General features: G+C 34.7%; 1 protein-coding gene across 1 annotated transcript; it reads right to left on the bottom strand.

The window, feature by feature from the left end:
• Positions 1-50: 50 nt before the first annotated feature.
• LOC111408324 (alpha-glucosidase-like) lies at positions 51-3,626 on the bottom strand. The gene is made up of 5 exons (XM_023038094.1): positions 3,346-3,626; positions 2,239-2,921; positions 1,756-1,986; positions 871-1,517; positions 51-734 (listed from the first exon to the last, which is right to left on the bottom strand). The coding sequence occupies exons 1-5, from the start codon at positions 3,579-3,581 to the stop codon at positions 51-53; spliced, it is 2,481 nt and encodes an 826-aa protein (XP_022893862.1). The 5' UTR covers positions 3,582-3,626.
• Positions 3,627-22,512: the final 18,886 nt, after the last annotated feature.

Here is a 22,512-nt window from a genome sequence, read left to right as displayed (position 1 = left end):
TTAGTCTTGGTTATTTGCCTAATAGCCCTCTTAATGTTTGAAAATAGTAATCATAGTAATCCACCATCCTTTTTAAATTTTTTTTTTTTTTTTTTAGATCTTAGTATTAGCCTATTCCTTAGTGAACCACTGTTAAATTTTACGAAACTCCATTTTCCTCCATCCCCTCCCATTTTCACATCCTCTCCATCATCCAAGAAAACTTCTCCTGAGCTATTTTCATGGATGCTGATGGCAACTAAGAGTTGGAATGGAGAGTTCCGAGCTGCCTGCGTTGTCATTGCTTCTCCTTGCATAGCTAATATATTTCCTTCCCGAACATGCACGTTGATGTGATCGGGAGGCGCATCAAGCTTGACGTACTTTCCATTTTGTGCGATCACGGAATGGGAATAGTTGAAGAGATCAAACCAGTTCCCTGCTGGAAAATATGCATCAACAGAAACTGCTCCAGAATGTAGTACAGGTGAAACCAATATCCCCTTACCGAGTAGAAACTGTGAGCTGATTTTGTAAGTGTTGGTATCCTGGGGAAACGAGAAGAAAATTGGACGGGCAATCGGGATGCCTTTAGTGTGTGCCTCAAACATTAATGTGTAGAAGTATGGTAATAGCCGGTAACGAAGTCCAAGCCCTTTCCTGGCTGATGCGGCTACTGAATCCCAGATATATAGCTCTTGACGGATGGTGAATTTCGCAGTGTGGTCTCTAGCAAAGGGATAAAAGGCTCCAAGCTACAATTGCAACATTTATATATCAGTCTTACTAAATATGCGGAAAAGGATCTTATGAAAAAAGAATGATATCCATAAGTGACAAGATTCTATCCAAGGACAAAACTATAGAAGTCGACAAAAAAATGACTTTCACCTGAATCCATCGTCGGCAAAGTTCTTCAGTTGTGTTTTCTGAAAAACCACATATATCAGCTCCAACCATTGGAATTCCAAATATTCCAAAGTTCAAGATGCTTGGTATTGTGTACGCCAAATCATCCCATGTGGCTGCATTGTCTCCAGTCCAGTGTGCCGTGTACTTGCCAGAACCCACGAAAGTAGATCTACTCAACACAAATGGCCTTTTACCAATGACATTAGTTAAAGCTGCATTAGTAGCCTTGGATTCCAAAAACCCATAGAGATTGTGTGCATTATACTCTGTGATGTTGCTGAAATGTAGTGATGTTGCAGGGACAGTTCTCTGGTTGATGGGATTTTGAATTCCAGCGTTGTTGATCTTGTAAGGAGGATCATCGAGGGTAGAAGATGGATTAGGAGGTGATGATATGAAATTTGATAACTCATTCATGTCAATCCAGAGTCCATCAAAAGGGAGTACTTCATGGAATATTTTGATTTCGTTACTCCAAAAGGCTCCGCATGATGGATTTACAAAGTCAGGGAAGTAGGTTTGTCCAGGCCAAACTTGACCAAGGTAAGGAACACCATTACGCTTTATGAAGATGTCAGCTTGCATCCCTCTTCTGTAGGTCTCATATGTCTCATTTACACTGATCCCTGTGGCATAAGGCACTACAGTCAATAAACAGATGGTTCGTATTTTGGTGTGCCATATTATGGATAGGAGTAGACACTTTAAATTGATAAAGTTTTATTTTTTTTGTTACTACGATCACCTTACCAAACAACACAATCGGGAATGCTTCAACCTAACCAATTTGTTATATTGTTTTATCTTTTATCATGATTGCCAATCGAAAAGCAGGAGGAAAAATCAATGAGTGATGGAGCTCACCAGGATCTATGATCATCACATATTTCTGACCATTCTGATGAAGGGCATCGACGAAAATTTTCATCTTATCCTGAGGAAAATTGACAGGATCAAGAGTGAAATCCTTATAGGCATCCATATAATCAATATCCGTCCACATAACTTCTAGAGGGATTTGAGCTTTCTTGTAACCAGCAACCACATTCTCAAGATCACTGACATTTTCATACCCATAGCGGCACTGGTGAAATCCTGTCACGATTATAGGAAAAAGTATGTTTTTAAAAAAATTCAATAAAGGCATTTCACACAGAAAAATTCCACAAGAAAAATTGAGGTTGTGAATCCTGAAATCCCAATCTGAAAACTAGTATAGCCAAATAAAGTAAATCCCAGTCCAGGAACTTAGTCTAATCTCTGATTCCTAAACCAGTACGAAAAATAATTGACAGACGTAAATAACAAGTCGATGTACTTCTTGATGTTGATCAATGCAGTACTTACCGAAAGACCAGTAAGGCATTGCGGCAGGGCGTCCAATGAGTTCAGTATACTGTGCCATAACCATTTCAGGCATAGGCCCTGCAAAGAAGTACAAATCAAGAACACCACCAATGACTTTATAAGTAATCCTATCCCCAGAGTACACAACGTCCATGCCATTGCTGTTTAGCAGCAAAACTCCATGAGTGGTTCCATGAGGGGATCTGACGTCCATGTAGAACGGGTGAGAACCATACAAATTGACATCAAGATTTGCGCTGGCAATGTCAGCATTCCACAGAGTCAGCGTCTGGTTGTGGTGCAGATTGAACGAGCTCTTCGTGTGTTCTCCGATGCCGTAAAGATTGGAAGTATGGGGTGGCAATGAGGAAGAGAGCTGTATATACTGATCCTTGAAGATGAGGTACGTGCTGGATTGGTGGCTCTCTGGAGTGGTGTCGAAGAGAGTTTCGCCGGAGGAGTGACGGGTGACCGTGAAGCCGAATGGGATGGTGTTGTGGAGAGTAAGTATGAGGTCGGAGTTGAGGCCGGAGAGTAGGTAGCGACGGTTTTGTGGTGGTGAACTGCGATTTTCTAGGTGGAGGGGGAAGTGGGACTGGCGGGGGATGATGTCGTGTGGGACTTCCCATCTTGGGTGATTGGCATCCGTTATTTTGATTCTTAAACGGTCTTTTGTATCCAAGCTGTAGACAAATAATTAAATTTTAGTTTGTTGGACTAGAAAATAATTATGAAATTTGGAAAACAAATTTTTAATTGCAAAAAATATTAATAGGTAGAACAATAAAATCAATAATGTTAAGTGTATCAAACCGAATTACATAATATAAAGGATGTTAAGTTGGTAATTCGACCAAGAACTTGACGAACTAATCATGATGTTTCTAGTCAACATTTAAAATCAAAGTTTTTTTTAATCCTGCGTTGACCCCCAGACTTGCACTAATTATGCTTATTTCCGTCCTTTGTGGTCCTTGCTACGAAAATAACCTTATCTTTTCCGTTGAATTGAGCAGAAACTAAAATCTGATTAATCCAGAGAACAAGAGGAAAATTTTAAATCCGATTACTTAGGTTTATTTTTATAGAAAAATGAAGAAGATTTACCTTGCAGTCAGGCAGAGAAGTTGAATGTCGAATCCAAAAACAGAGGAATTTCTGATGAGCTGAAGATAAGCAGTGAGCGTTTTTCCTGATGAATCAACGGTCGATGATCGAATAAAGTAACCATATCCAACTGATGCTGCTTCGTTTAATGCATTTGATTTTGTCAGAATCAGGAAACTGATAAATAACGTGTAGATTACAAGAAGAGGCTGAAGATGTTTTGGTTTATTGGTCATTGGTTTGGAATGAAATGAAATGGGAGAAAAAGGAGTACTGGTTTAATATCCACTACGACCATAAGTGGGCTCTATATATACTTGCATTCGCTGAATAGGGGCCAACCAAGAAAATTTTAATGGTTGACTTTTGTAGTCGTGACGGTGGGATTATGTCTTAGTCCCCGTTTGATAGTAAATTTTCACCTCAAAAAATTAATTTTTTAATCGTTATTTCACTATTTCAGCTATCATTTTTTATTTCTTTATTCACAAGCGAAATCTACTTTTCTTTCTAATGGTCAAACAATCAATTCTTATAATCACTACGGAACATACCCTTAATATACTTTCTCTCACGTGAAGATTGTATGTTTGACAAGTGAAACATACATAATTTTCATAAATGGTCGCGATGGAAAAACTTGATATTACATATTTTCATAGCTTTGATGCTAAATCATTTCATTTAAAACTTTAGAAACTACAAAGAGCATTTATTTAAATATTGTTATCATCACTTTGTGTCCTTCATATGTATGGTGCTTTGGCACTTTGCAGATGGCCTTTGTCACGTTCCAAGTGTTGGAAAAAAATTGAGTGAGCGGCTCACTTTTGACACAATTTTCGATGGGACCCGTTGGTCCAATATGGAATACCAAAGTTGATATGTGTTCTTCTCTGCGAGAACATCGATTTCATGTATTTATTTGCCAAAAATGAAGTTCGGGTGAATGAGAAATTGGATCTCAAAGTTGGTCATTGGAATTTGATTTTATGGGAAAAAATGCATTTATCCCACATAGGAAAACCAAGGAAACTTAAACCACTTTATATATGGCTATGATTTGGAGATGTGTAATCATGTGTAGTATAGAGGTTCTCTCCACGTGTAGGCGCAGGGAGGGTGCAAATCACGAACCGAAATAGCCTTCGGACCTTGAACTTGGGCGCGATCTGCGCACACGAATGTCGGATCGAACAAGGCAAAAATGGCCCTATCGGAGAACCCACGTTTTGCCAATTTTTTTTTTTTTTTGGCTTTCTCCAATGACTTTTGAGTTTCTAAACTGCAGAAACTCCCAATGTTTATTGCTAGAACTGAAAAGCTGAACTCTAGTGGTTAATGTCGTAACTCCAGTGACTCCAATGGATAGGACTCGGTCAATATAAGGAACGCTCACTCCAACAGTTTAACACACGAACGAAAATCTCTCTCTGCATACGAAAATATTCTTCCCAATTTTCCACGCAGTGTCTTTTTTTCCAGTTCCAGTTTCCATACAGTGTAGTCTTTGTTCCCTTCCAGTCACGTGCAGTTCACCGGAGTAGGACCGCGGTGCTCAAATTCTGCTTATTACCGTTGTATCCTAGGAGACAGCCTCTCGAATTGAATCTTCAGCACCTACGGTGAGAGGGCGAAACTGTCTTAAGAAAACTATGCACGCACAGGCCTCGATTTGAAATCTGCTACAATTTGTGTTTTCTTTCTGCAGATTTATTTCGTTGCAGTTCGTGTAGTTTCTTTGCAGATTCAGTTTATCCTTACAGTTTCAGTTTCCATTTATTTCTACAGATTATTTTTTGCATCAGTCTCCATTTATTTCTGCAAATTATTTTCGCATTACTATTTAATTCATGCAGTTTGTAGTTCCATAATGTGCAGCTTCCAGATTCATCATTTATATTTTTAGCCTGCAGTTAACTTATATTTCTGATTTTATGTTGCTAAATATTTTTTTCCAGCCATTGGAAAATTCTGAAACGGAATTTTTTTTTAATAAATTGAAATCGTTTGCCTTGTGGTTATTAAATTCAATAGTCGACTATTGCATTTGAATAAAACTTATACAATTGGTTTCATCCACTAGCGACTTGTTTTCTTACAAGCTTAAGACATTTACAAGCTTAAGACATTTTATTTGAATTCGGAAAACAAGAGTTGGTTTTTGGTTTAAATGAATTTTAGTTATTTGGAACTAATGTTTGGTTTTCAAAAACAAGAGTCGATTTTTTTGGTTTCATTGAATTGTAGTTTTTTGGAACTAATATTTGGTTTGTTTTCAGAAATGGCAACCAAATCGAACAACATGGATGTGACCCAAAATATTCCCGCTGGAAATCAGGCTGTGGGTTATAATGTGGCTCAAGGGCCAAACTCTGTGGTGGCTTAGACTGTGGCTAGAATGCCAAGTCATATTGTGAGCCAAACTTTAACTATTTCGGTTAATCATTGAGAAAAATCGGAGAAATTCAATGGCTTGAATTTCAAAAGGTGGCAGCAAAAAATGCTTTTTTACTTGAACACCTTGAATCTTGCGAGATTCTTGACTGAAACTGCTCCAAAACTTAATGAGGGCGAGGGAGATGTGCAAGCATTGAGTGCACTTGATGCTTGGAAACATTCGGACTTTCTGTGTCGAAATTATATCATGAACAACCTAGCAAATGCGCTATACAATGTGTATAGCACCATGAAAACTGCTATGGAATTGTGAAGTCCTTGGACCGAAAATACAAAATTGAGAATGTCGGGGCTAAAAAGTTTATAGTCGGCAAATTCCTAGACTATAAGATGGTGGACTACAAAACTGTTATCAGTCAAGTGCAAGAACTCCAAGTGATCCTTCACGAAATTCATGCCAAAGGAATGATGTTGAGTGAAGCTTTTCAGGTGGCTGCAATTATAGAAAAATTGCCCCCGGCGTGGAAAGACTTCAAGAACTATTTGAAACACAAATGAAAGGAAATGAACGTCGAAGAACTCATTGTTAGACTTCGAATCGAAGAAGACAACAAGAGTTCGGAGAAGAAGTGGTTCAATCCTGGTGTGGCCAAAGTCAATGTTGTGGAGCTTTGTCAAAGTAGTAAGAACTACAAAAATAAGTCTGGGTCATCCGGTGGCAAAAGAACCAAGCAAGGACCAAAAGATGGAATTGTCAAGAAGAAATTCCAAGGGAAATGCTTCAATTGTGACAAAGTGGGTCACAAGTTTTCGGAGTGCAGATTACCGAAGAAAGAAGTGAATGTGGTTGACTACATGACACAAGATGTGTTGGAGCTGAATCTCACAGCAGTCATTTCTGAAGTAAACATGGTGGGTTCAAACCCTAAAGAATGGTGAATTGACACCGGTGCTACAAGGCATGTGTGCTCTGATAAAAAGATGTTTGATACATTCGAAGCTATTGAGAACGGGGAGAAGTTGTTCATGGGAAATTCAGTAACTTCTGAAATCAAGGTTCAAGGAAAAACGGTTCTGAAGATGACCTCGGGAAAGGAGCTGACTCTCAACAACGTGCTTTATGTGCCGGAAATTCGCAAGAATTTAGTGTCCGGGTCGCTGTTGAATAAGCATGGTTTCCGCATTATTTTTGAGTCAGACAAAGTCATTCTGTCGAAAAGTGGAATGTTTGTCGGAAAATGTTATGTTTCCGACGGTATGTTTAAACTCAATGTAATGGTTGTGAAACCAAAAATGAATAAAGCAAGTTCTTCTGCTTATTTGCTTGAGTCTTCCAATTTGTGGCATGGTAGATTATGACACGTTAACTATGATACTTTACGAAGACTAGTTAACTCTAACTGCTACCTAAGTTCAATAACGATTCCAAACATAAGTGTGAAACTTGTATTGAAACAAAATTGACAAGGTCATCGTTTAAATCAATTGAACGGAACACAGAACCACTAGATTTAGTTCACAGTGACGTGTGTGATCTAAAACTTATACAAACAAGAGGTGACAACAAGTATTTTATTACTTTTGTCGACAATAGCACAAAATACTGCTATGTATATCTGCTTAAAAGTAAGGATGAAGTTATGGAGAAATTTATTCTCTATAAGAATGAAGTTGAGAATCAACTTAATAAGAAAATTAAGGTGCTGCGAAGTGATCGAGGTGATGAGTATGAAGCACCATTTGCTAAATTCTGTGCACAACACGGAATCATACATGAAACCATCGCCCCTTACTCACCGCAACAAAATGGTGTGGTTGAACGGAAAAATCGTACCTTAAAAGAGATGATGAATGCAATGCTCGTAAGTTCTGGGTTACCTCAGAACATGTGGGGGGAAGCTGTGTTATTAGCAAATTACCTTTTAAATAAAGTGCCGCGAAAGAAATCGGAAAAGACCCCTTATGAATTATGGAAAGGAAGAATGTCTACCTATAAACACTTGCAAGTGTGGGGGTGTCTTGCTAAAGTTGCTGTTTTACCACCAAAGAAGGTAAGGATAGGCTCGAAAACTATAGACTGTGTCTTCATTGGCTATGCACATAATAGCAGTGCGTATCGCTTTCTTGTGTATGATTCAAAAATTCCAGATATACACAAAAATACGATAATGGAATCAAGGAATACTACATTCTTTGAAGAAATATTTCATACAGATTCAAAGAAGAAGCAAGCTCCTCTAAACGAACATATGAGACAATGACTAAAAATAGTCAGAACAAAGAATTAGAAGAAGAGATTGAGGTTAGACGCAGCAAACGGGAAAGGACAGAAAAATCTTATGGTCCTGATTTTCTGACCTATATGCTAGAAAGTGAACCTCAAAATTATCAAGAAGCAGTAAATTCCTCGTAAGGATCTCAATGGAAAGAAGCCATTGAAAGTTAAATAGATTCCATACTGCAAAATCATACATGGGAACTAGTGGATCTTCTTCCAGAAAGCAAACCACTAGGCTACAAATGGATTTTCAAAAGGAAAATGGAAGCAGATGGAACTATCGAGAAGTATAAGGCTAGATTAGCAATTAAAGGCTACAAACAAAGGGAAGACCTTGATTACTTTGATACGTATTCTCCAATGACAAGAATAACATCTGTTCGGATGATACTTGCTATTGCCGCTTTGCGAAATCTTGAAGTACATCAAATTGATATTAAAACTGCCTTTCTAAATGGAGATTTAGAAGAAAAAATTTACATGGAACAACCTGAGAGATTTTTGTCACCAGGACAAGAAAAGAAAGTTTGTAAACTGGTGAAGTCACTATATGACTTGAAACAAGCACCAAAACAATGGCATGAAAATTTTGACAATGTCATGTTGAAAGTGGATTTAAAATCAATGAATGTGACAAATGTGTTTACGTCAAAGACACTAAAGATGGATATGTCATCTTATGTTTTTACGTTGACGACATGTTTATTGTTGTTAGTGACAATAAAATGATTGAATCCACTAAAAATATGTTAAACCCGAGATTTGACATGAAAGATATGGGTTTAGCTGATGTTATACTTAGAGTGAAAATCTCAAGAATATCAAATGGGTTTGTTCTAAGTCAGTCACATTATATGGACAAAATTTTAGGAAAATTCCATAAGGATGATACTGGCTTGGCTAAAACACCAATAGAAACGAGTCAACATCTGTCTAAAAATAGAGGAGAGGGTATCTCTCAAGTAGAATACTCGAGAGTTATCGAAAGTCTAATATACTTAATGAGTTGTACTAGACCAGACATAGCCTACACGGTCAGTAAACTGAGTATATACACGAGTAATCTAGGAGCTGATCACTGGAAAGAAATTGTAAGAGTACTAAGGTACTTAAGATATACTCGTGACTATGGACTACATTATACTAGATATCCAGCAGTCATTGAAGGATACAGTGATGCTAATTGGATATCTAATATAAAAGACTCAAAATCCACCAGTGATATGTGTTCACATTAGGTGGTGCTGCCATATCGTGGAAATCCTCTAAGCAAACGGTTATAGCCAGATTTACGATGGAATCTGAGTTTATAACTCTAGATAAATGTGGTGAAGAGGCTGAATGGTTGCGCAACTTCTTAGAGGATATTCCAAGATGGTCAAAACATGTGCCAGCAATTTGCATATATTGTGACAGTCAATCGGCAATAGGAAGGGCACAGGGTAACATATATAATGGTAAGTCTAGACATATACGTCGTAGACACAATACCATAAGACAATTACTCTCAATTGGAGTTATCACTATTGACTATATAAGGTCAAAAGATAACATTGTGAATCCGCTAACCAAAGGGTTAAATAGAGAGTTAGTTATGAAATCATCGAAAGGAATGGGACTTAAACCCTTGAAAGAATAAGTCATTACAAAGGAAAACCCAACCTAGTTGACTGGAGATCCCAAGATCTAGGTTCAATGGGAAAACCTAATTGTAAAGACTTGATAAAATCACTGTGGGGGTATTACCTCTTGTCCATTCCTATGATGTAACAGTGATGCCCGTAAGGTTGAAGTTTAAGCAATAGGTTTTTAATGATTCTTATGCGTCGTAAATTGAGCTAAGTAATGTAGGTTACTTGTAATAAGAAATCACCTATGTGAGAGAGAAGTGGGGCCGCTTTTAAGAGAATTGTGTGGGGCTCAATTTTTAAGAACTCTCACAGAACCAGGTATATGTTCATGACCAAAACGAACATAACAATGAGAACTGGATTGTGTTAGGAAGAATCCTGTGTGAGGTATATCATCGTTTATACAAACGGCAGAACAGTTCAATGACATCGCGTCCACTGGTCAGCCAGTAAAGTAAATATACTTTCACAAGGGAAGGGTCAAAGGTAACACCTACCTATCCTATGCAGGATTCAACCGCTGAACTTTATCACCAAGTCTTGTATCTCAGGTTTCGTGTCTCTCCCAATTTTTATTCATGTGGGGGATTGTTGGAAAAAAAAATTGAGTGAGCTGCTCACTTTTGGCACAATGTTCGATGGGACCCGTTGGTCCAATGTGGAATACCAAAGTTGATTTGTGTTCTCCTCCGCGAGAACATCGATTTCATGTATTTATTTGCCAAAAATGAAGCTCGAGTGAATGAGAAATTGGAGCTCAAAGTTGATCATTGAAAGTTGATTTTGTGGGAAAAATGCATTTATCCCACATAGGAAAACTAAGGAAACTTAAACCACTTTATATATGGCTATGCTTTAGAGATATGTAATCATGTGTAGCATAGAGGCTCTCTCCACGTGCGCGCGCAGGTGGGGTGCAAATCACGAACCGAAATAGCCTTCGGGCCTTGAACTTGGGTGCGAGCGTGACCTGCGTACAGGAATGTCGGACCGAACAAGGCAAAAATGGCCCCATCGGAGAGCCCACGTTTTCTCAATTTTTTTTGGCTTTCTCCAATGACTTTTGAGTTTCTAAACTGCAGAAACTCCCCATGTTTATTGCTAGAACTGAAAAGCTGAACTCCGGTGGTTAATGTCATAACTCCAGTGACTCCAATGGACAGGTCTCAGTCTATATAAGGGACGCTTACTCCAACAGTTCAACACACGAACGAAAATCTCTCTCTGCATACGAAAATATTCTTCCCAGTTTTCCACGCAGTGTCGTTTTTTCCCAGTTCTAGTTTTCATACAGTGTAGTCTCTGTTCCCTTCCAGTCACGTGCAATTCGCAGAAGTAGGACCGCGATGCTCGGATTCTGCTTATTACTGTTGTATCTTGGGAGACAGCCGCTCGAACTGAACCTTCAGCAGCTACGATGAGGGGGGCAAAACTGTCTTAAAAAAACTGTTCACGCACAGGCCTCGGTTTGAAATCTGCTGCAATTTGTGTTTTCTTTCTACAAATTTATTTCGTTGCAGTTCGTGTAGTTTCTTTGCAGATTCAGTTTATCCTTGCAGTTTTAGTTTCCATTTATTTTTGCAGATTATTTTCACATTACTATTTAATTCATGCAGTTTGTAGTTCCATAGTGTGCAGCTTCCAAATTTATCGTTTAAAGTTTTAGCCTGCAGTTAACTTATATTTCTGATTTTATGTTGTTAAACATTTTTTTCCAGTCATTGAAAAATTCTGAAACGGAATTTTTTTTTGATAAATTGAAATCGTTTACCTTGTGGTTATTAATTTCAATAGTCGACTATTGCATTTGAATAAAACTTATGCAATTGGTTCCATCCACTAACGACTTGTTTTCTTACATCAAGAAGGATCTACTTGTTAAGATACAATTAATGACTATTTTGGATCAGATTTGACTCTAAAGAAAGTTGAAAGATACTTTAATTGGACTCTAAAGGCCCATTTGACAGAAACAATGCTTCTACTTTCATTTCTTTTTCTTGTACACGTGTGTTCACGAAGGTCAGCTTCCTCTAAAATCATTTTTAAGCAAAACAAAACTTTTTCAAAAAATCTCAAACATGTTCAAAAGTAATTTATTAATGTTAAAAGCAATTTTTTACTTTTCAATAACCTTAAAGAGCCCTATATGAAATTGAAAAAGAGCAAGTTCGGTTCCAACATTACAATTTTGCATGCATAGTTAGTTCGAGGAATTACAATTTATGTAGGACAGATGATATACTCCAATGAAATTGTAATTTTAAAATTCAACTTGCTCTTGTTCAATAGTTGAAGACCAACATTGCAATTTTCGATCAATATGGAAAGAAAGAGGGGAGAATCTAACGATCAGTATCTAAACAATGACCAAGGAATAATCAGTTTTGATCAATCAATTACTTATCTACATCACAAAAAATTTTACAAAGCAACTAATAAAAAAATCAGACATGTTAACCCAAAATTACAAGGAAACTATCATCAGCCATTAATTGTCTTGTGTGAAATTTTAACAATAACTGACAAAGGAATGTTTACAACACGACCCTGAGTGCCAAAAAGTCCAATTCTTCCAAAGCTTGCAACCGAACTGTTCATGGTTGCATTATAGAATACACTCAACACCTGTTTTTCTCCACTTGAAATAAAAAAGTGAGTAGGCGTCACCTTAACCGAAGCTCCATAAGGGGTGCTCCAACTTATCGATATGTCTCGTATCCAGCAACACTAGTTACTTCTTGTTGATGGTGGTCGACTGGTTCAACTTTGATATGTATATATAGCACAACCGAGAAAAATACACGACAACTTCATTAACCTTTTCATGCTTGTGATAAGTCAACATGCTGAGCAATTTCACTTATTTCAACAATAAGTTATCAGTCCAAGCAATTAACTATGATAATTAAATATGTAATTAGATGATCAAAGCAAAACAAGAGAACACAACGCCAAATTTTTACATGGAAAAACCCTCGGCCAAATCCACTATAATAAGTATAGATTAAAATATTCAATTTCACGTCCAAAAACTTGAATTCTCAACAAACTGAAAAATACCACAATAATCACTCTTCAAGATAACAAATAATATCACCACAAATCATCAATTTGATGAAATTTATGAGATACCTATTTTGAATACTACACCTCTAGAGTACCCAAAATACACTTTAGAGAAATCTTCAATTTGTACTATGTAAAGAAAGAAAAAACTTGTGAGAATCCATACCCAAAAGATTAAAAGAAAAAAAAAATCATTTTTCTTCCTTTCCCCTTTTTCTTCTTTTTGCCACAGTCTACCTAATTCTTGTGTTCTTCCCACCAACTTAATTTTTTTTTTTTTAAAGGGAAATTAGATTTGAAGCAAAACAACTCTAGCCCCGGAAAATCTAAAAACTTTGAATGATGTTTTAATTTTTTAAAGAACGTGAACGATTCATTCATCAAAAGTTATATGCCTTATTTTTCGGGAAATTATTTCTTTTATATTTTCTTATGAAATGGAATTAGTGATCATTTAAGTACTCCAAGTTCTATCTTGTTTTGGCAATTTTATGATAATGGATTCTTGCTTTGATTTTTGTCTTTGTTTGGACTATAATTCATTTGATAATTTAACATCCAGAAATCCTGTAATTTTTGTAATTTTCACTTAAATTAATTGTGACGGAAAAATAATTTAAACGTAAATATGCATTTTTTTTTAATGATCCCAATGTTAATAAAAGGAATATTTGAGATAAATGTGATGAAAATGATGTTGGTGATACAAAAATGATAACAAACATAGTGGTATTTGTATAAACGTAAATATGTATTTTTTACAAATTTAATTGTGCCTCACTAACTCAAAATGTCTGCGTCCGCCACTGATGTCAATATGTAGCCCCAGTTTCTGTCTCCTCTCATATATAAGCCACGGTTTATGATTTTCTTCCCAGTAGCCTCATTTTGGAGATGTATATATATGCGGGTGGCCAACTTTTTGACCTAAATGAAATTAAAGTGGTTTTTGGGCCTTTTATTCATCATGGGCTGGAGCCCATATGACACAACCATTGTCAACCATTCGTCCACAAGTCAAGAACCTACCCTTCAAATTTATATTTTACATTACGTCCAAGAATCTGTCAATGCCATCTAATTTTTCTATAACTAATGGAGAAACTTTTCGTGATTGTAGATTCACAGTTCTGGTTGGAACTTATTACATTAAAATCAAGGTTCTAATTTGTAAATGAAACTTTGAAGAAAGCAAAGCAAGAAGTCAAAGTTGCCGTCGGATGAATAGAGTTAGGTTGTTGGTGGATGAGGGTAGGCGTTAGGGTCCGCACTTCTATTTTATTTTATTTTATTTTTGATAATTATATTGGGACCATAATTTTTATTGATTGTACAATATGTCAATTGCTATGAAGAAGGAATAAGTCCATAGTGAATGTGATTAAAAAAAAAAATAGCATTCTAAGTTTCAAATTTTACTAGGATTCTTCAAACAGTTCCTCTCAATCCCAAGCGAGACTCAAATAATAATGCAAAAAGAATTAATGAATATAATGTGCTAATTTTATTAATTTTTATGGAATTTGGAATTTTCTGATCACTATTATCAATTTGCAATTTTTCATTCTATAATTTGTAGCATATTACTTCTGAATTGAGGGAAAAATATTGAAGATTTATATAGAGTTGGGGAAGTGTTTATTTTTTAGTAAATCGAGAGTATAATTTTCAAAATATTCGCCTATATTTTGATTGAACTTTAGTAAAGAAATAGTTCTTTGAAAGCTGATAACTTATTACGAGGACACTATTTCTAGCGAGCTCTTGTTTGAACCCCATCTTTCTATAAATTCATTTTTTTAAAACTCATTTTCAATTACATATTCTCCAATAAAATAATATTATACGCAAATCTAAATTTTTTTCTTATTTTTAAATCACACATTCTCCATTATTAATCTACTATTCCAAAATGTATTATTTCCCCAAAATGGGCTCAAATAAGGGCTCAACATCTCATGACATTACGAATATGGGTGCTGCATCGAGTATTTTGAAGGTAAATGTGAAAGAAAAGGCATATGCTATGTGGTCAGCATAAAAAGAAGGTACAATAAAGTCCCATTTGGCCTCCATTTTGTAAAAATGAAAATGGATGGAATAGTGATTTTTCGAAAAATGAGTGGTTAAAAAAGAAGGAAAATTTTTTTATTTACGTGTAATATTATTTTATAGAAGATTGTGTAGTTGAAAATATAAGAAAGAAAAATAAAATATAATGGAATGAAAATTAATGAGGGTCAAATATAGGCTAACCAAAGAAAATGTAATATAATTATAGTGGACAGTGATAGGCTCAATTTTTGGTTTCTTAAAGATTATGTAATATAATTATAGTGGACAGTGATAGGCTCAATTTTTGGTTTCTTAAAGATTATGTAATATAATTATAGTGGACAGTGATAGGCTCAATTTTTGGTTTCTTAAAGATTATGTAATATAATTATAGTGGACAGTTTGATCATTTGAGTGGTATTCTTTTGTTGGATCGAAGGATACAGTGAAGATGCATTTGATTGTCAATATTTTTTATGAAAAATATTATTTTTTATTTAAATTTTTACTTTTATGCTGTTTAATTGATATTGTTTCCATGAAAAATATTCTTCCACTTTTGGTCATATAACTATATTTTCCTAGAAAATCAGAAAAATATTTTCTTTAGGAGGAGTATATTTTTATTTTTCAGGTAATTCACTTTCTCTTTCTCTCTCATCTACTCCCCTTCTCTCCCATCTACCTATCAATTAAAAATAGACAAGTGTAACATTTTTTAGATTGAAAATAAAATCAATCAAACATGTTTAATTGATAATTTTCATACAAATACTTGCAATCAAACACGCTCTTAGCCTCCGTTAGTAGCAATTTTTCATTCCAAAAATTAATTTTTTGATCGTTATTTTACTATTCTAACAGTCATTTTTGACTTTTTCACTTACATGTAGAACCTACTTTTATTTCTAATGATCAAAATATTAATTCTCATAATCACTACCAAACGTGCCCTTAATGTTTTAGGAATATTAAACAAAGGGAGACCAATTAGATTCTACGTTTCAAGGGTATAGGTATACAGAATTTTTATGACTATTAGTTAGTTTTCGTGTCAAAAAATAGTTTGGTGTTTCCTTGTTAACTCTTGCAGACATGTGAAATAAAATCTAGACCGATAAACTCAAAACATGGATGTAGGAGTGATACTTGATATTATATCGACGGTGAAGCTACTAATTTAGCTACATTTTGAAGTTGATATAGTAAACAATCAAAAAAAAAAGTTGATATATTACTAGTAATAACAAGAAATGATGTTGAAATTTGTTGAACTACCATCAACCTTATCAAACGAGTCAAAAGGAGACAAAATTTATGATTTATGATTTTTATTCGTATACAGGGAGGGTGGGAAATCACGCGAAGAAGGTGTAAAAGTGAAAAAGTAGCTTATCATATACTGCACAAACAAGTGGAGGAATAAGAGACGTTGGATGTGCTTAGAATGCTCAAAACATGGGGAGATAATCGGGGCATGATTTTTGCAATTGTTCACGTCCCTAAAACGATGCAGTTGGGACATGATTTTAGCAGTTATTCACGTCCCTGAAATGATGGAAAATGTAGACCACATCTAGACCTTTATGGAAGAAAAAAAAAACTAACATTTTCCCACTTGGTCCATATAGTCCATCATTTACCATAGTAAGAAATAAAATACATGAATCATGGCGATAGGTTCTCTAAATACGAGTATTATCTTCCATGTATCACAATGTGTCATGTTTCTTAAACAATAACCCACATTTCTTAATGAATAAACCATACGTTTATTCTAGGTCCAAACATGAATGATATTTTTCAACATTAATGTGTACACAAGGAAAACCAAATATGAGAAAATATCACAAATAGAGTTTCATCATCATTCGTTCTTACAACGAAAATCACATAAAGGAACTAAGTCCCATTTCATCTATATGATCATTAAATCTTAATGGTGGCATGTCTTTTGTCAAATGATCAGCAATCATTAATTCAGTATTAACGTGTTCAATGACCACTATTTTCTCTTTAACACGTTCCTTTATGGCCAGATACTTTATGTCGATGTTTGCTTCGACTATCACTTTTATTGTTCTTAACCATAAAGACTGCAGCTGAATTATCACAATATATCCTTAATGGCTTAGAAATTGGATCCATGATTCTAAACCCAGAAATGAAATTCTTCATCCATACACCATGCGAGACAACCTCATAACAATATACGAACTTAGTTCGTCTATACATAAGCATGTAATTTTGATACCCTGAAGGTACCTCATTATTTTCTTCACTGCTTTATAATGGTCCATACCTTGATTATTTTGATATCGTCCTAACATTCCTACAGCAAATGCAATGTCAGGTCTTGTGCAGATTTGAGCACACATTAGACTTCTGACAACAGAAGCATAAGGAATGTTCTTCATTCGTTCCCTTTTAAGATCATTTTTCGAACACTGGTTCAAATTAAACCTATCATCCTTCACAATGGGAGCAATACTTGGTAAAGAATCTTTCATCGAAAATCTCTCTAAAACTTTATTGATATAGGTCTCTTAAGACAAGCCTAAAATACTTTGAGATCTGTCCCTTTGGATCTTAATACCAAAGACGTAAGATATATGACTTATATCTTTCATCTCAAAATTTTTAGAGAGAAATTGTTTCACCTCATGCAACAAACCCTTATCATTGGTTGCAAATAAATTGTCATCTATATATAGAATATGGAAGCAAATCTTATTCTTGCTGACCTTCTGGTATATACATTAATCCATAATGTTCTCTATGAAGCCAAATTAAGAGATGACACTATGAAATTTTAAATACCATTAACGGGAAGCTTGTTTCAATCCATATATAAATTTCTCGAGCTTGCACACCAAATGCTAACTACCACTACAGGAAAATCCTTCTGATTATTTCATGTAAACATTTTCCTCTAGATCTCCATTGAGGAAAATGTAGTTTTCACATTCATTGTTTGTAAAAATGTTTCAGAATCATTTTTGGCTCCAACATTATAGTTCGATTCTTGTAGATACACAGCATAATCACTAGGTATTGTTAATTTCCTTATTCTAGTAGATCTCCTTAATGTTGTATTAACATTTTCCTGAGGATCAATCGGTTGTTCAACAATTTCAGGGAATTTTTGAACATCTTGATCTACTAGATTATCATCATCAACTTGTGAAACTTCAATGATTGGTTGTCCAACACCTGCTTGAACTTGAGGGATGTTATGAATGACAATCAATCTATCACTTAAAGTGGAAAGTCAATCAACAATATGATTCTTTCAGAAACAATGTCCCGGAATCGATTGCCCCCACTAATCAAGTCATTCTCAAGAAACTTCACATTTATTGACTCCACAATCCTAGTGCTATGAGTTGGAAAATAAAATCTAAAATCTCTATCCTTTAGACCTTTCGGCATATCCAATGAAGTATCTAATAATGATCATTGGGTCTAGTTTCTTTTCTTGTGGGTTGTAAACTCTTACTTCAGATGGACATCCCCAAACGCGTATATGTCACAAACTTGGTTTCCAACCCTTTCATAATTCAAATGGCGTCTTTGAGACAGCCTTGGTTGGAACTCGATTTAATATATACACTGTCGTTTTAAGAGTTATAGTCCACAAGGATTCAAGAAGTTTGGAGTTACTATGCATATTCCTCACCATGTCCATTAAAGTTCAGTTTCTTCTTTCTGTTACACCATTTTGGTCCGGGGGATCAAGCATTGTGCATTGGGCAACTATCCCATGCTCTTGAAGAAACTTCGCAAAATGACTAAGTGCCTGTCCATCCTCAATGTATCTTCCATAATATTCTCTACCTCTATCTGTTCTCACGATCTTAATTTGCTTTTCTAGTGTAAACATGCATAGCATTATAAGTAGTATTATTTTGCAGATTAATAGAGAAAAGACTATCAAACAATGTATCATTTCCAATAAGATCAGATTTATAAAATAAATTGAAAGACCCTTTCTTTTTTTTCTTTTTTTTTGAGAAATTAAAGGAATAACCTAAAGGTACAAGTCTTGAAACTGAAATCAAGTTCGTAGAAAAACTTGGAAAATAAAATGTCCTTTTCTAAATTCAAAATAAAATCATTGATTAAGACTACACTGCACGTTCAACAGCCTCCACATGTGAGCGCATCTGGTTTCCTGAATAAATACATTGCTCACCTTCTACTGATTTTCTTAGGTTTTGCATACCTTGTAAGGTATACAAAATATGGATTTTAGAACCATAATCAATCCACCATGTGTTATAAATAATATCAACCATATTAGATTCATAATAGACAAATGTGATTGGTTTATCTTTTATTCTCAAGCCATTTTGGAACTTGGTACAATTTTTCTTCATGTGTCCCATCCTTTTGTAGAAGAAACAGTTGGATTCATTTTTAATTTCACCTTGGGGAGGTATTTTACCTTTCTCTTTCCTTTTGGCTTGTTTTTGATCATTTCCTCACGTTGCTGTCAATGCACTTTCACCCATTTCTATTTGTCAATCTCCCTTCTTCTTGAACACATGTGGTTAGAAGTTTATTAATTGACCATTTATCCTTATGCATGTAATAGGATATCTTGAAGAGTCCACATTGATGTGGAAGGGTGTCTAAAATATATAGTGCACAAGAAAAGACTCAGACATATCAACCTCAAGAGTCTTCAATTCAGCCGCAATGTCCCTCATTTGCATGACGTGCTCATGCACACCTCTCTCAGTAGTGATCCTCATGGATGAAAACTTCACAATTAGGGTGTTGACAAATGCTTTATCTGAAGTCTCAAATTGCTCATCAATAGACTTCAGCAATGCCTTAACATTTTTATACTCTTCAACAGAACCATGAATACCAACAGAAATCTTGTTCTTTATGAACATCACACTAAGGCGATTGGATCGCTCCCATCGTTCATAAAGAGCAATTTCATCTGGAGTGTTGGTCAGAGTCATTTTTTGGTTCGTCTTTCATAATGGCATAATCAATGTCCATCCATCCCGAATGAAGGAAAATTCTCTCCTTCCAGACTTTATAGTTATCACCATTTAATTCGGGAACATCATATTTAATATCAAAGAAATTCTCAGATTGTGAAACTGCATAATATTTATCTTAAAATTGAGGCTTTTATTGAGTAGATTGCATGTTTTACCAATGTAAGTCATGCTAAAATTGAAAATAATGACATAAAAATTACCTGTGGGCTTTTTATTTATTTATTTATTTATAATTCAACTCTATTCAATTATACCTTATAATAGAATTATCAAATCACATTTTACCAATGTAAAATTATGCTTCAAAATATGAATCTAGTGACATAGAACTTGCCCGTGGGCCAAAGTCCTATTCAATTAGATCTATGTATAAACTTTATGATAAAACTATCAAATCACATTTTATCAATGTAAAATTATGCTTCAAAATATGAATCTAGTGACATAAAACTTGCTTGTGGGCTAAAGTCCTACTCAATTATATTCATGTACAAACTTTATGATAAAACTATTAAACCATGTTTCAATTCCTAATTTCTGTGGATAATTGGGAAAGTAATTTAATATTTTATCCTAATTGATCATACAAATATAATAAAAATTCCTATGGGATAAAATTCACCATATTAAATATGATCAACCACAGTTAACGTCTTTACCCAAATATGTGATCCTATACTTTAATATATAATTTTACATAATTAAGGATGCTGTGACTACTCTCTAATTAATTAAAATTATATGGATCACTCAACATTATGATTCACAAAATGTGCTCGCATAAATTGCACAAACCCATAAGCAATATGAGCACTAAAATTAAAATTTTAACGTGCTAAATTATTTATCTGAATATTGCATGTATAACAAAACAAGAAAATTATACATACAAAATAACGAAATTAAATAACTTTAGCACACAAACAAAGTCAATAAACAATTCCTATTAACTTCCAATACATGGGTCCACAGTGATATAAGAACTCAAAAATTCCAGCTGTATCAATGTTCAATAGTAAAAAATATTATTAAATATTCCAAAATAATAACATAACCAATTTGTTATGAAAAAGACCTGGAAGTCTGCACCATTTTTGACCAACTCACTATTTGGTAATCACGTACAGTAACAAATTGGTAGAATTGATCTTTGCCAAACTTAACAGTAAGTAGTCTTATTTCACGTAAGTGGGCCCGTGAGTTCAAGGAAAAAGCCTTTTGTTTTTGTTTTTAATTACTTTCTACAGTTTGTCTTCAACCGGGTCATTTTTACCCGGCTTCAACCCAATGAAAAACCTGACGCTTTCTCCATCTTCCCCGGACACCAAAAATTACGTTTCAAATCCCATAAATGTTAGAAATCTAAATCCTAATGATTCCTATCCTTATTTCCATAAAAAAAACTATGAAATAAGATTTTGAAATCTCTGGAAAAATTATTGAATATTTTTAGAAAAATTGCAAAGAACTTAGCGAGCAAGGCAGAGGCAAATATAGCTCTAATACCAACTATTAGACTTTATTTTCATCTATCATGTGTGAATAAACAAGCAACATATGGTCAAAGGCATAAAATAAATAACAGAAACTAACCTCCAGCTATTGATCTTCAAAATACCAAATTTCAGATTATGTTTGGTGCTTCTAAATCTCGCTCAATCTCGACTAGAAGGCGTATGTCTTGCTGTATGAGATTGGAAGGCTTAGGGACCCAACCAATTGAAGAAACCGTATATAGATAGGCTCCATCCATCATAGAACCATTCTCAACCAAATGCAAACGTGGGGAGACAATTGGGGCATGATTTTAGCAATTGTTCAGGTCCCAAAAACGATGCAGTTGGGACATAATTTTAGCAGTTATTCACGTCCCTAAAATGATGGAAAATGTGGAACACATCTAGACCTTTATGAAAAAAAAAATAATAAAAAAAAATAAAAAATAACTAACACAAAATGCTTGCTAAGATTTAAAGGAGAAGAACCTGATTCCACAATAATTAACTTCACTTTCCTTTTTCATTTGAAATTATTAAATTTTATAAAGTGGACTTGCCCTGTTGCCCAGATTCAGATTGGAGAAGTTATTGTAGCCGATTTGGCTAAGCTTTTATTTAAGTTGCTTTTTTTACCGCCTTCTTTCAACAATGAAGACACGTTTAGGGCCTGTTTGATATGCTTGGTTTTCTATGAAAAATGGAAAACATTTTTCATTTCCACCCAAAAATGTACGTTCGATGGTAAAAAATTTCCATGGAATTGTTTTTCTTGGTACAACCCATTTTTGCACCATTTTTCACCTTTTTAAGAAAAATGTTTTCCCATAGGTTTGGTGATTTTTCGTTTTCCAGGTTTTTTATTTTTTATTTTTGGCAATTGAAACAAGTTTTATCCTCAATTGTAACAAATTTTATCACTTTAATTAACAATTTTCATGAAAAATAAAGTCAAATGAATACCAAAAGATACAAAATTTCAATATATTGTAGATGGAAAATTATACCAATCAAACACATTTAATTGACAATTCTTAGTAAAACAAGTTTTAGGCAATTTAATTTCTTGAAAATCGTTTTCTTTTCCACCCAAATTTCATTTTTGCAATCAAACGGGCCCTTAGTGTTAAAATAAGTCGAGAAGCAGGTAGTGCAATAATCAAAGCCTAAACGAGGAGTGTTTAAATTGTTTTAACTGTTTTAACTTCTTGTCTCCA

This window comes from Olea europaea, chromosome 13 (genome assembly GCF_002742605.1).
Source record: "Olea europaea var. sylvestris chromosome 13, O_europaea_v1, whole genome shotgun sequence".
Taxonomy (NCBI): Eukaryota; Viridiplantae; Streptophyta; class Magnoliopsida; order Lamiales; family Oleaceae; genus Olea; species Olea europaea.
This window is presented reverse-complemented; position numbering and strand designations above follow the sequence as displayed.